Source organism: Syngnathus leptorhynchus, chromosome 4 (assembly GCF_054491065.1).
Source record: "Syngnathus leptorhynchus isolate UIUO chromosome 4, UIUO_Slep, whole genome shotgun sequence".
NCBI classification, from domain to species: Eukaryota; Metazoa; Chordata; class Actinopteri; order Syngnathiformes; family Syngnathidae; genus Syngnathus; species Syngnathus leptorhynchus.
The window spans coordinates 4,651,320-4,666,448 of NC_141198.1; the positions used below are offsets into that span (position 1 = coordinate 4,651,320).

The 15,129-nt window shown below is 39.9% G+C and overlaps 1 protein-coding gene across 1 annotated transcript; it reads right to left on the reverse strand.

Annotated features, from left to right (window-relative positions):
- Positions 1-6,913: 6,913 nt before the first annotated feature.
- LOC147057686 (leukocyte surface antigen CD53-like) lies at positions 6,914-10,119 on the reverse strand. Its single transcript, XM_085909995.1, has 7 exons — positions 9,999-10,119; positions 9,696-9,884; positions 9,335-9,409; positions 9,005-9,115; positions 8,713-8,820; positions 7,539-7,622; positions 6,914-7,259 (listed from the first exon to the last, which is right to left on the reverse strand). The coding sequence occupies exons 1-7, from the start codon at positions 10,059-10,061 to the stop codon at positions 7,191-7,193; spliced, it is 699 nt and encodes a 232-aa protein (XP_085766121.1). The 5' UTR covers positions 10,062-10,119; the 3' UTR covers positions 6,914-7,190.
- Positions 10,120-15,129: the final 5,010 nt, after the last annotated feature.

The window sequence follows — 15,129 nt, forward strand, 5'->3', positions numbered from 1 at the left end:
AGTGGTTCAAAACCTTTTAACACCAGCATTGAAAACAAATAATAAAATGTAAAACTCTAACAAAGGATGCATACGCACTTTCAAAATAACACCCGATGTTACAAATCAGGCATCATTTTGGTAATGTTTACCAAACAGAACACATTGTTCTACACTGCTTTTAATGTATTCTTGGTGCTACTCATACTCAAAAGTTAGCAGCTGTGGTGTCAAATCATTATTTTTAGATCTGCCCACAGCATTTGGAAAAGTCAGCCATATGATTGGCGCATAATACAACTTGAGATGCAGTCTCGCTAATTGCACCCAGCACATAGCAATAAATTGCACCCAGTGGAATATCTGACATTCAACATTTTTGACGGGTGGGATTAATGCACTCGATGAGGCAACTCAACTGCCAATACCTTTACGACAATCCAAACAAAAGGCAGTCAGAAGAGGACACAGAATAACGGACTTCTAGAGTGCGGAAGACCGAAAGATCTATGGATAGATAATAGAACATTCAATTCAGGGCCCCTTTGTGTCAGAGAATGAGCAGATCACTTGGCACATTGATTGAGTCTCTGCAGAAAAACGTGCCTTGTCGCCACATGTCTGATATCTTGGGAGATGACAATACGTGACCATGTGGCGAAGCCAGAGGGAATCACGACTTCGGCTGTGTAATGACCCACTTTACCTGTTTGACCTGCTTTTATTATACATTGGAAATGGATGGCACAGAGGGCTGGAGACACTTGGAGGACAGCTAAGATGTGTCAAGATAAAATGACAATGAAAAAATATGCAGAAATAAAAAGAAAGCAGGTCAGTGACACTGACAATGTATAATTTATCCAAGCAAGTTGGAGGTAGAGTTAGGTACATAGGTATTTGGACAATGACAGCAAGAGACTTTACTATTCTGTTTTTAACTTGTACATCAACACAATGTGGTTTAATCATTAGTCTTTATTTAAAGGCATCAATTGATTGTAGATTTTGAAAATAGGGTATTATTGGCTCCATTTTGTCTTTTGATCTACTGATGTTATCCCAATGACCCACCACAGAGAAGTATTCATTTAAACCTTAAAAGGTCCTGTCCAGGAAGTTGTCTTCTTCTTGGTAGTCCATCGGGGTCCGATGATGATGTTGGTTCCACTTATCTTCCGGTGTGCCTAACAGTGGCCCTCTGTCATCTGGAATCTTTGACGGTAGTTGTTGGATAGAAGGTGTGTGATGTTGAAGGCATGTCTGACGATCTTTGGGTGTTTGCGGTGTTGAGCGACTATGTGGATGTTGAGTTTTGCTCGCACAAGTCTGTGGTCGGTCCTCGCATTGCCCTTGTCGAGAGAATATCTTTGCTGTCACGTTGGCGGGTGATAATGTAGTCTATGAGATGCCATTGTTTTGATCACGGGTGCATCCGCGTCGTTTTGTACTTATCAGCCTGCCTGAATGTTGTGTTGGTCAGCAGCAGGTTGTGTTCAGCACACTTATTCAATAGAAGCAAGCCATTGCTGTCCATCCCTATTCCATGCTTTCCAATCACACCTTTCCACTGGTCACTGTTCCTACAAACTCTGGCGTTGAAATCACCTAGCACTAAAAGCTTGTCACTGGAGGGTGTGGCGCGCAACAGGGCATCCAGGTCAGTATAAAACTGCTCTTTCACTTCTTCTACACTGGTCAGTGTCAGGGCGTAGGTGCTTATGATGGTGAGAAAGCGCTTGTTCCTGATAGGAAGGCGGAGGTTCATGAGTCTCTCGCTGATGCCAGTGGGGAAGCTGGGAATATGTCTGAGAAGGCTGGTCCTGATGGCAAATCCAACACCATGTATTCTGTCTTCCTCCTGAGCTTTTTCTTTCCAGAAAAACGTATATCCACTTCCTGTTTCGGACACTGATCCTTCCTCTGCAATTCGGGTTTCACTGATTGCGACAATATCGATTCGGTATCTTGCAAGTTCTTTGGCTACGAGTGCTGTTCTTCTTTCAGGTCTTGTGACATCATCATCTCTGTCCATAAGGGTGCGCAGGTTCCAAGTTCCTATTCTAAGCTTATTTTTCTGTTTGTGTTGTGGTTGACCGCAGGTGGATAAATCTTGCCAGTCGCGGTTAGCTGACCAGATTGGGTAGGGCAGGCATTTCTTTAGGGCACCTTTTCTAGCCCCCTCCCTTGCTAGGGTGAGCAGTGTGATCCTAAAGAGGCTGCTCAGTCTTCTGGGATGCTGCCGGGGTTCTCCGCTGCCCTGGTTTCGAAGAAACAGCGACCACTTGTTCCCAGGCTGCCTACGTGCAGGCCTGACTAGTGACTTCCAGTGGTTACCTCCACCTGCCACCGTCGCCACTCCCCCATCGCCACAGGACTTTGAGTGTGTGTCGGGAAGCTGAGTAGCATAGACACCTATGCGTGATGTTGATTTAAGTGGGAGAACCGTTGCACGGGAGCAAACCCACGCTATCCACAGAAGAAAACTTTACCCAGTGGCACGGAAAACCGTTACGCCTGGAGACCTCTTCTGCCGCAGTGGATGGTCTTGACGTCTTTCGTGCTCTGTCACGCCCTGAGCATTCCACAATTACTTGCTGCAGCGCCTTCACAGCCGTTGAACCCTTGGAGGGTTTGCTCCGCCTGGTCTGCCGTAGCAGTCTTGTCTGTCGTTCAGGTGAGCATATCTCTTGCCTGCCAAGGCTATTGAGTTCCATCTACCCAGAACACTGGATCGCTCTGAGTCTGGCCTCTACCCTTCGGCCTGTTCAGCTTGGGTAACTCTGCCAGGAGTAAGAAACTCCCACTCACCTAGCTCTAGGGGTCACGGAGACACGCAAAGTGCCCCACCACGATAAGGTGGTGATCCATCGGGGCACAAAAATTAGTTATCAATTGATCTAGATGCAAAAATATTCACTGTTGATTTTCAAAAATATTCATTGTTGATTTCCAAAAATATTCATTGTTGATTTTCAAAAATATTCATTATTGATTTTCAAAAATATTCATTGTTGATTTCCACATGACAACTGGAATTACAAATAAAAAAAAACATTATTCAGATGCCAATTTTGCCTAAAAAGAGAAAATTAGACACCAATTGATCTACGTAGATGGAAATTTTGACATCAGTAGTCATTCGCATACCACCCTGGATAGACAAATTAATGAATTTACTATACTTGTTAATTTGCCCTAACAACATTCATAGTGTACTGTACACGACTGAAACACCATTTAGTTATGACATTGTTTTCAAAGTGTATTTGGCTAGTTTTCTAAAGCCTGTATCTTATTGAGCAGCGAAGGTTAGTGAGGGTTTGAGCATGAATGTTGATTTTTCATCAGGGTTCGTTCAAGGTCGCAAACGGTCGCAAAAGCCATCACTACCACTTGCGTTGAAGCAGCACTGCGCTTGGCCTGTCACTACAAACCACTGGCTCAGGGAGGATATCAGGTTAAGAATGCTAGAACCAGAATCCTTTGAATGTGCTCGTTGACTTCTATGTGTCATTGTTGAAATGCAATTCACTGATAAGACTTTTCGAAAATGATAAACTGCATTTATTTCTGCATCGTCTTGTACATGCACAGTGCACAATACAGTATAATGTAACATGCATGCCTCAAAATTATTTTGACAAAACACTGAAAACAAATTCACCAGACAAGTGCAGGAAAAACTGATTTCCCTGATTTCCTAGTCATTTTGGTCAACAAAGCCAAATCGTCAAGTATAACTGCCAGTCGTGCATATATAACACAAAATGTAGAGATTATAATGAACTTGTAATATGTGAGTATTTTTCAATCAAATAATAAAAATGAAAATCCCCCAAAAATTTATTTCACTGCAAGAAGAAAGACAAATTCTAAGGAAATTTCAATTTCAATCGATGGAGTTTTGTCATTTATAATATGAGGAGAGCAACGTGCAAATCATAACCTATTTGTTTTTTTTCTACGGGGGACACATTTAAACACAACCTTCTAACCAACTTTCTAATCAACAAAAATTTCTTACTTTGTAAGATGTGCATCAAAAACTGTATTTATGCTCAGTACAAAGACACCTTGCCCCACATGTTTCTTGAAATCTCATGATAGGTGATACTGAATATGTCAGCAGAACACTAAGGACTGAGTGAAGGCTGTTAAGAAAACTCACACAGAACCATAGGAAACATCAATCAGGCCCTGCATTCCTCCTTCAGGAGATGATGTTAAGATCATTCATCATGGCAGGTTGATAAATGTTGAGAACAGCCGCAGGTGTCTTATCAAGGATGCCAACATGGAGATGTTTTGAAGCAATGTCACCCTCATTAGCGGACTTTCCACACACCCACGGGCATTTAATTATTGAGATGGGTTAAGTGATGCAGTTTGATGGATGGCTCAGAATCCTACCTTGATAAGGAACAAAATCACGTACTTCTTTTCATTTGTTTGAGTGTATGTTTAAATAATATTGGTGCTCAGTGCCCATGTTTACAAAATAACCTAAGGTCATTTTCATACAATATGATCAATAACGGTAAAGACATAACCACTGTGTTTTGTTTTGAAAATCTATCAATTTACTGGGATAGGTAAACTTTTTATGCCAAAATGCCTTTTCCATGAAGAGTCCTGAATATGATGCACATGATTTGCATCATATTTTCTGAAGATGCTATTGCCATTTTTAATAAATATGATTTCATCCTATTCCTTAATATTCATTTTCCATGAAAACTAACAAAAACCTTAATTTCTTAGCACATCTACCTCACAGTGCAAAGGTTGCGGCTTCGGCCTTCTTGTGTGGAGTTTGTATTTTCGGCCCCTGCTTGCATGAGTTTCCTCCAAAGACATATATGGTAGACCGATTGAGCACGGCAAAATGTCCGCATGTGTGCGTGTGAATGGTTGTTTGTCTGTGTGTGCCATGCGATTAGCTGGCAACCAATTCATGGTGTCCCCCGCCTACTGCCCAATAACTTCTGGGATAGTCTCCAGCACAGCCGTGACCCCCGTCAATAAAAAAACTCAATAATTAATAAATAAATAAATAAATAAATAAATAAATAAATTAATAAATAAATAAATAAATAAATAAATAAAATGCCCAGCCACCAGCAATACTTGAGGTCCAGTCATCTCTCCATCGATGACGCCTTCCTGCTGCAGAACACCTGCCTCCCTCATTTCAGTAAACATGACTTAAATTGCAATTGGTTGTCCTACCTGATTTGTTACATCGACTGCCTCAAAGAAGCCCAAATTCAACTGCCACAGACATCGAGCTGGAATCTCAACTAATCCATTCTTCTCAATCTTCATTAATGACAGTTCAGAACAAACAATTCTCCTGAATGTGAAAAGGAATGGTGTCACTTTCCTTTCTGGTTGAACCTCTCTGATACTTTGCATACTCCTCAGCATGGCTGGTTGAGTAACTTCTTTATTGTAACACCACAACTTTCTGTGTGCATTGAACAAGCTGCCCATGCTCTTAATATTAAAAACATTCAGGTTCCTGTTTTTCTCAAAATTGACTGTTCTTGTCAACAACTTCATTTTTCACAGCAGGTTTTGAAAAAGACACAACTGGGACCAAGATAATTTTCCTTCGACTTCATTTCACTTGAGAATAACGTTTTGCCTAAAATTGTCATGAGCCTAAGCTATGGTAGTGCATAAGTGGGGAATAAAATGCCTTGGGCAACAAGACAGAAAAAATGGTGCGGGCTTCACCAACATAAATCTTTGATATCATGTGGGCAGAGAGTTTGACACGCCTGCTCCAAATACGCGCACAAATTGCAAAGGACCCTCATTTGCCTCCGTATATTGGGTCTGTAAGAGGATGCAGTCAGGGTCCATGGGTGAAGGTCCCGTCTCCAGGCATTCACCAGCAGCCACTGCCCCAAGTCTGGCTCGAGGCTGGTGCCCCAGTGTCCCGGATTCAGGCACTGCAAACTTTTTGTTTATGTCCATTCTAGTGTGCACACCAACAACAGGAGTAGTAAATATTCTCGATTGTTTTTGTATTTAACAATTTTACTGTATATTTATAGCCGACAATTTGCAAATACTTATTGTGCGTGATCATAGTTTTACAATTAGGAGACTATGGTGTGTTCTGGGTTTCATACTGAAGGATCAGAACTCTATCCCAAACAGAGGACCCACTGCGATTATACAAGGAAATTATGTACCTCCTTGCGAAAATAATTCTAAAAAGGCGACTTCACTTCATTAGCAGAGCAGTTGTGCCATCTCCATAAAAAGTGTGTGTGTGACTCAGTAATTACGAATGAATTTGTTGTAACTACCTCTATTTGCCCGTGAGAGACTGAGGACCATAAAACAGAGTTGGGCAAAATACCCAGATGGGGCAAAGCACTCCAACCGATATTTTAACTCTTTCAAAACCTTTCCGGAAATATTTCCTCTTTCAAATTCAACTATGTGTGAAAACATTCTTGAAAATAAGACTGAGGACTCTAACATGATATATAGGCTGTTCTTGTGACTGTGATTGGTTCTGAGAATATTACCTTGTAAAAAGAATTAAAGACGGGTTTACAATGGGTTAGGGTTGGAGAAGTACAACCCTTGTTTTCCAAGAGTTTTTTTCCCCCATTAATTTGAAAGTTATTGTATATGACTTATTCAGACACAATTCCAATGCTTAATACTTGTGCCTCTTAGTACTTCTTTACCTTTAGAACTTCTATGGAAAACAATGTAGGGCTTGAGCAAAACAGCCATTTATTAGAATTCAACTTAAAATCAATAGGGTAAAATACTGGATAAGAGAGGCCTTTGAAATGTCAGAATTGTTTATTTCAGCTAAAGTTTGTGAATATAAAAGCTGAGATAAGTTGTTATTGTAACAGTACACATAAATGGCCAAGTCTGGTGGTAAATTATGGAACCTTGATCAGCGTGGAAGCTTCTTTATTGGGGGAAAACCAATCAATTCTTTCAACATTCAATAACAGATGACTAATTTCTTGGAAATATACAATCTAATAAAGAAAAAGTTACTTTGAAATGTATCATAAAAATAAAAAGGATCAGAAGGAAACATTTGCGAGAACTAGTGCGGACAAAGCTTGAGCAACTGCGACTACTTCTTGAGGCATTTAGCAAAGACCAACACGTTAAATACTGATAAGTCGTTGAGAAATCATTGTGACTTTGGCAATGCGTCCTTTTCACAAGTAGCCCAGCCCATTTCGACCAAAGTGACAAAACAGTGGGATGGTAAAACACAGACAAATGAACTGCAAGCAGAATGAAAAATGACATAAAATTAACAAAATAATCAATGACATTCAAAACCACATTGAGCTGAAAACAAAACATGTTTTTAGGACTACATAAAATTGAGGTCCATCTATCTGTTTGTCCATGCACCCTACCTACTGCCTGTCTGTCCATTAAGTAAACAGTTTCAACAGTTTCCTCATTTAACATATTGCAGCAAATTATAATTACGCTGTTCAACTTCACAATAGTAATTAAAATTTCCATCCGTGAATAAAAACCTGAAGTTACTTCACCTGTATGATAAAGAGGGTGACAACGCCTGCTCCGGTGCTTCGATAGTTTCCTGCAAACCATTCCTTCAGTTTAATGAGACAACCCTGAAATAAAAGAATGTACTTGAACTCTGAAATTAAAAAATTAACAGGACTCAAAGCAACAGGATATACGATGAATACACACTCACTTACATATACTGTACATATTGTATATATATCATACATCATGTACGTATACATATTCTTAATCAAACATTAACAGTTAATTTACATGTGGGTATGGATATTTAACAGTAACATTTAAAAAAAAAGAACAGTTAAATACCGGGGTGCCTGCTACCAGTAAGTTCGTTCATTATTTCCAGGTATTTTGATTAGAATCTGATACACGTCTTAGGAGGCCACATCTTGGCTCTATTTTTAATGTGAGCAAAAATATTGGAGCTTGTGACTGCCACATGGCTTTCTAGCCCATGAGTGTCGGATCAAATTGATCCATCCATCCATTTGTACCAGTTTGTCCTCACCAGGGTCATGAGTGGCCTATAGTAGATGACTTTGGGTGAGAGGGCATACTCTGCACCGGTTGCCAGCAAAATGCAGGTCTGTTTACATAAATTATTCAAATGTGTGGCATGTAATATCTAGATTCACTTTCAGATTTGTGTTTTGTCTGAGAAGTGAAAAGATTACACTGTTTAACTATCCACCCAAAAGGAAATAAAAATTGTGTCTATGAAGTTGTGCAGGCACGTTGAAAGGCGGAGGCCTTGTATTCCGCTGCGAAATATTCAGAGTGATAAATCACAATGCAAAAATTAGGAAAGGAATAGAAATTCAGGTCAGGTCAGGGAGAATGTGAAATATTTATCTTATCAAGTATTTTCAAAGTGTTCCTTGGGCATCTTCTGTAGCTTCATCTAGCATTAGGTATCCTATAAGAGAGGCATTTATGTATCATATCCTTCTCCAGAAAGTATACCACGGTGTCTTACATCATTGAACAATTCACATAATATCCTATTTTGGGTCCAAATTGAGGAGCCGATGTTTGACACAAAATTGTTTTATTCTGGGGATGGATTTTTTATCAGGGAACCAAAGTAGTCTAGTCAGCATTTGAGGGCAATTGTGAATGTGCATGTCTTGCACAATAAAATGTTATTTTGAAATCAATTTGAGAGTGGGCAACCTCTGGCCAGTTGGTGTGGACAAGGGGGTGGCAGGGATCCTGGACACAACAGGAGATGGGAACATGACCCATCCAGTCTCGCTCACCGTGTACGCCACAACACCGAAACTGAAAAGAGAGAGAGTAAGAAACAGAGACAAAAATATAGAAATCAAAATCTAATGCTGAGCGAAACCATTGATTTGGGCAGAGGGAACTTGATAATAATAATTTCAACATTTTGAGTACATAACATGAGGCCCATCCAGTAATAAAGTTCTATTTAAGTGTAGAGATGAACAGAGTCATTTACCAGGTGCTGGACAGCATCAAAATTGTCTTTAATGGTCTGGTTCTCTCCGGGACCTGATTGTCTGTAAATCTCCAAACTTTGTCTCAGGTCTTTCTCAAAATAAGAGTCTATCTGTATAGTAGACACAAACTATGTTATTTGCAATATCCCAGTTCTTTAGACAGTGAACAAAGATCGCCCACAGGCCTGAACAGAACAATTGCTACTTGACGGCTTAACGAACGTTTCCCACCTTAAAAATTAAATTAGTGATGCGATGATAATAGGTTACTGACAGTTCAAGCTGTTGTTATGCATGTTGGCAGATGTGCTATATAAACAGTTTACTACCACTCTGCTGTAAACCAGGAACACACAAGCCATGGCCAGCTCTATCAGCATCAGGATGAAGAGCAGGAGGAAAAACTGCAAATGGGCAAAATCATATTCAGATAAGATAGTGAATAATATACTATACTACATTACATTACATACTACATTTATTTTCAGACAGGCCTAAATTTGGCACAGTAAAAGTTCACCATTTTATGTAACATCTCATTTTCTGAGAACATTCTTGAACATAGTTTGTGATGTTTTACCAGTGTGAACTGCAAATAGCACACATTGCCCAAATTATTGTGTCACTCGTGTCAAAATTTCTTATTCGTGCATTGACTAATGACATTGTTGAAGTGTATGTCAAACTCACACTGATGAGCAGGCAGCGATTCTCCTTCATGGCACCAAGCACACCCAGATAACACACGCAGGTAACAATAGTACCAGTGACCACCAGCGTATTGGCGGGGAAGATGGGCCAGAAAGTTGTGACCAGAGATGCAAACTTGGAGTGTATGTTCTGAAATATCCCAAAAGCAACAACAAATGCACCGCATAGCTGCAAGACAGAAAGGAAACAACACCTTATGTTACCAATGTGACGGTCCCATTTGGGGTTTGAATTCATGATGAATAACAGAAAATTCACTGGATGAACATTTTTAGAACTTACCCAGCACAGGAAGTTGAGGAACACCATCAGGTTTTTCAAGCAGTTTACGCACGAGCGATCCATCCCTATTTCTGTGGGATTGCACAATTAGCTCAGTCAGAGCAACAGAGATCTGTTTGACTGAAAAATAGAGACTGCTCTTTTGGTGCCTGTGTTTACACCACAATAGTGTTTGATATGGTGACACGGAGCCATAAACACAATGAGCAGTTGTGACCTATTCAGGCCAGCCCAGTTACACATTATTTCTTGAGTTTATATGTTCACTTTGTTTCAACTTCCTTTATATCTGAGTTCATTCAAATGTCATTGAGCGAATCTAATTTACTCATTATCAATTTTCCATAGGGTGAACACAAGAATTGCATTGAAAACATAGCTCCAACATCCAAGTTGAAACTATAACATCCTCTCATAAAAAAAAGATCAAAAATGAAATGCTGACATTTTCTTGTCAACAGTTTCCACTACTGTAAATTCATGACTTGAATAACATTTTTTCATGTTTTATGTTAACTGTCAGGTGGCTCGGTGGGGCACTGGGTAGCACGTCCGCCTCACAGTTAGGAGGTTGCGGGTTCGATTCTACCTCCGACCCTCTGTGTGGAGTTTGCATGTTCTGCCCGAGCCCGCGTGGGTTTTCTCCGGGCACTCCGGTTTCCTCCCACATCCCAAAGACATGCTTGGTAGGCTGATTGAGCACTCTAAATTGACCCTAGGTGTGAGTGCGAGTGCGGATGGTTGTTTGTCTCTGTGTGCCCTGCGATTGGCTGGCAACCGATTCAGGGTGTCCCCCATCTGCTGCCCGATGACGGCTGGGATAGGCTCCAGCACGCCCCCGACTCCCGTGGGGGACTAAGCGGTTCAGAAGATGGATGGATGGATGTTAACTGTCACCATTCTGTTGAAAACTGACAAGACTTGTAAATGGAGCAAGGTTCAGAATAACCCTGGAAGAGGAAACCTTCATAAAACGGTTTTATTTTGTTCAAGTAATACCCAAATCAAAAGTGATGTTGTCATTGCTTAATAGAGTTCAAGGTTAGCAGCCCTCACTTTGCCTGATTTGACGCTTAATTGCGCAGTTAAGTCATCCAGATGCGACTGTTAATGGAAAATAAAGACAAATGCGCATACAATGAAAGTGTTTCATTAAAAAAAAAAAAACATTTATTGAAAAATACTTAGATGCACACCCTTTACAGTAAACCTGCTAGTCTAATGGTACACATTTTCAACTCAGTGATGTTGCTTTTCATTGTTGACCAGCAGAGGGCTGCATCTGGTGGAAAATACATTGAGCCAGAACTCTGCAGTTCAAAAGTATCACACCACACACGAAAATTCACTGGTAGTTTTTACAAACAAATGTATAGAGATGGAATGACTTTTAAGGATTATTGATTAGTGAATTGGTGCAATTGCTACAATTACTGTAAATTTATTCCAGCGTATTGGTTGAATCATATGCCCCTATACCACAGCAAAAGGGTCATGTGCATTCACAATACATATATGGCTGCCTCAAAAAGCTTTTACGACTTCAAGTAAAAATGAAGTGTTAGAAATTCAACAGTATTCTGTTTTCAAAGTAATTAGCACTACAACATAGAAAACAGAACTACAATGGAGCCTGAATTTATCCAAAGATATTACCACATGACATGGTAGTAAAAATTCATTAAAGTCTCAGGAATTGAAAATGAAACACATTTGATCCTGTAGAGTGTAGTACTTACTGGAAGCGTATCAGATTAAACTTTTAGGGTTTTTTTTCTACAGAATATTACGTTTACACAGTCACTAATTCTCCCCCCAAAACACTCTTCAAAGTCATTGATCACAACTCTATAATCGTAAAAGTACTGTAAAGAGTTTCTGCATAAAAAAGAGCGAGTGAGTAAAAGAATGTCTGCAAGTTTAAAGCCATCTTGACCCATTGTCAGCTGGGATAGTAGGAATCCAGCTTCCTGCTCATCCTAAATAGGATACAGTGAAACAAATAGGAGTGGAGTGCAGTTTCATGGGGAACTTCAATAATACATTGATTTAACTTCAAGTACAGATTTCATGACAAATTGGGAACATGTGTCCACTGACTATTGGACGTCAACCTCCGGTCAACTGATAAGATTTTTTGATTTTAGATTTGAGTTCAAAGAGTCCTGATGTGTGCATACTGTAAAGTGGAGAACGGAAACATTTTTCAAGTGCAGCAGTGGTAGTCACAACAGTAAAGCACATTAACAGAATCAAACTACATTAGAGAAGGGTCACTGATTTACAATATACACTTTTAAGTGATGAATAGCACCCTAAATTTCCCTATGGTATTTTCTGACTTGCATACAATTTATGATTTGCTCTGCCACTGTTTGAACTACTAAGTCCGCCGTGAACTGCCTAGTACATACACAAATTAAAAGAGTGTGGCAGAAAGACTATAAGACTTAAGACTATGTATGAAACCAACAAGAAATAATCGGTAAAGCCTGAGTGAGAAGCTGGTGCGTGCAAACAAAAACTCTCTTTTGAATTAAGATTGTGGGTGACTCCAAACATTTTAGATTTCTGAATAAATTACATTTAGTTTGAGCTAAACTCAAGTCACTCATCATTGAATGCAAAGGTTAAGACAGGTCATTCTGTTGCAATAACAGAGTCAGTGAATCAGGATCTCAAGAACTGTCATGATTTCCTTGCAGTAAAGGTGTTCAATGTTACAAAAGTGTGATGCTGGCGACACCCGGTGGTTAGCAGCAGTTAACAGAATGTAAACTAAAATCATGCATCACAGATTCTGATTCAAGGATAGCTTTGGACTTTGTCTTGAGCATTTCTGCAGGTGGAAATTCTGAAAGCAGGTACGTAAAAATCAACATCTTACAATATATCTGGAACAGACCAGTGCTTTTTATGTCATCTACAGGAACAACAGCCTTGTCTCATTTCAGCTTTTAATTTTACCGTTATCCATTATTAGTGATGGTGCTCATTAGCTTGTAAGATAAATGTATGTCTTTTGTATTGTGGGCTCTATCAACCATGTGTGGCTGGATTTGATTTTCCATCAATAAAACCGTTTGCGTTTCTTTTCCTCCCAGCGCCTGTAGAATTTTGACCCACCCACGAGTGCACACAAGCCCAGGATGATGAAGAACAAGGCCAGGAGTTGGATTCCAACTGTGATTTTAACTGTGATAAAAAGCAGTTATTTGGATGAAAATACATTGACTCAGCTCTTGGAAGAATCTGTTTCCGTAATCACCCTGCCTCTTTGTGCCTCATAAAACAGTGATCCAAGGTTCGATTAATGGACAGAGAAAAGTCTCGAAACAATTGATGCCAGTTTTGTGTCAAGATCCTGTGAAGAATTAAGATAATACAGTTTAATTTTAGTCATTCTATCGTTTACATAAGAGACAAGTGGGAACAGGAGAGATGTTTGTGTCTAACAGTGACTCTGGACATGTTGTATTTCTTGTATGAATCCCTTGGGGAGATTTATTATTCACTTGAATTGGAGAATTCTAGCTGAAATTTGAAACATCAGCAATCATCTGTCAGCTGTCAAGTTACCAGTAAGTACATCTCTAATGGAGTGTCCAGTAAAACACATAAGAGACAAACACATCATACAGCCATAATTTGTTCTTAAGCTTTCGTAACGATTACAGGGTATGACAACTGTGGTCGCCACGTGCTGTGGCATACTTGTATTGTAATCCATATTTGCAAGGTCACAATATATTTTTATTTCAAATGGTCCCTATCGGATTCAGTGTTCATCATTCTTAAAGTGACCCATACCTGTTCCATGTTTACATAGCATTTATATTTTTCAACTAACGTGTTGTGTTCCGAAGATTTAATGCTTTCTCTGGCACAATATTCGTCTTAGATACTACGTGAGCACTTAGAATTACCAATTCACTCCATCTGCTTAAATGGTGCCGACACAGAAGACAAGCAAATACTTCTAAACATAAATATTCACACTGTTCAAATCAACAGGATTGAGACAATATTGTCCGACCAGTCAGCAGAGTGAACTATTGTCACTTTTCAATTCGGATGCACTTTAATGGACTTTTCATTCCCTCGCTCATTGTGCTGACAAGCCCATTGTCTTAATTGAAATGCCCCCCCCTCCCCCCCCCACACACACACACACACACACACACACACACACACACACACACACACGCACACACACACGCACACACACACTTCTGAATGAATCACTGAGACTCGCTCATTGTTCATGTTGCACACCAGCAACTGTGAAGACATTTCATCAAAACATTGTTTTACATTTGACAAACAAATGTCCAGAACAATTAACAAGGATATTCACTTGAAAATGTTTCTCTGATTGTTATAATACATTATAATAGTAGTGCCAGCATTCATCCTTTTAGTGACCACACTATCCGTTTTCAAATGAGTGCCAGTTACTTCGGCATAGGGCCCTATTTCCATTCCCAATGCCACTCTAGCGTGATGCATGGTATAACTGTGCGCATGGGTGGAGTTTTCTTCTCTTTTTTGTCTAATTTTATAGATGTACGCAAGTAGAAACGGGCGTTGCGTTGTTGTGGGAAGGAAGGCAACTGACTTGCCAGTTGCCAATTTGATTTCTTTGAGAGTCAGTGTGCTAGAGGCGCATGCCGCCAGTAGTAGTCAATCAATGATACTTCTGAAGAAGAGATAGACTCGCTGGATTTCATGTAGAAGATCAAAGCGTGCAACGCGGACACTGGACAATGTAATGTTGGCCAGGGTAGATGCAGTGAAGTGGAGCAGGGACATTTCCACGCAGGGGAATTTAAGAATGACTCTTCTTTCTCTTAAGTGGGTTGCCAGTGACAGAAATTCTCTTGACAAGCAACTATTATTCAATTTCTGTCCTTGTATAATCTGTTAGACATATGGAATTTGGAATTACCATAAAAGCACACTCATCAAGCCAAAAGAAACTTCAGCATCATCATTTAATTAAGTGCGACACATGGGAGACCCCTCCCACTGGGTGTCTTCTGCCGTCGAAACGTCAGAGAGATTTTTTTTTCTGAATATCTGGAGGATTCAAGTTTAGGAGCCGATCGAATACCGAGCGGACACAACAATA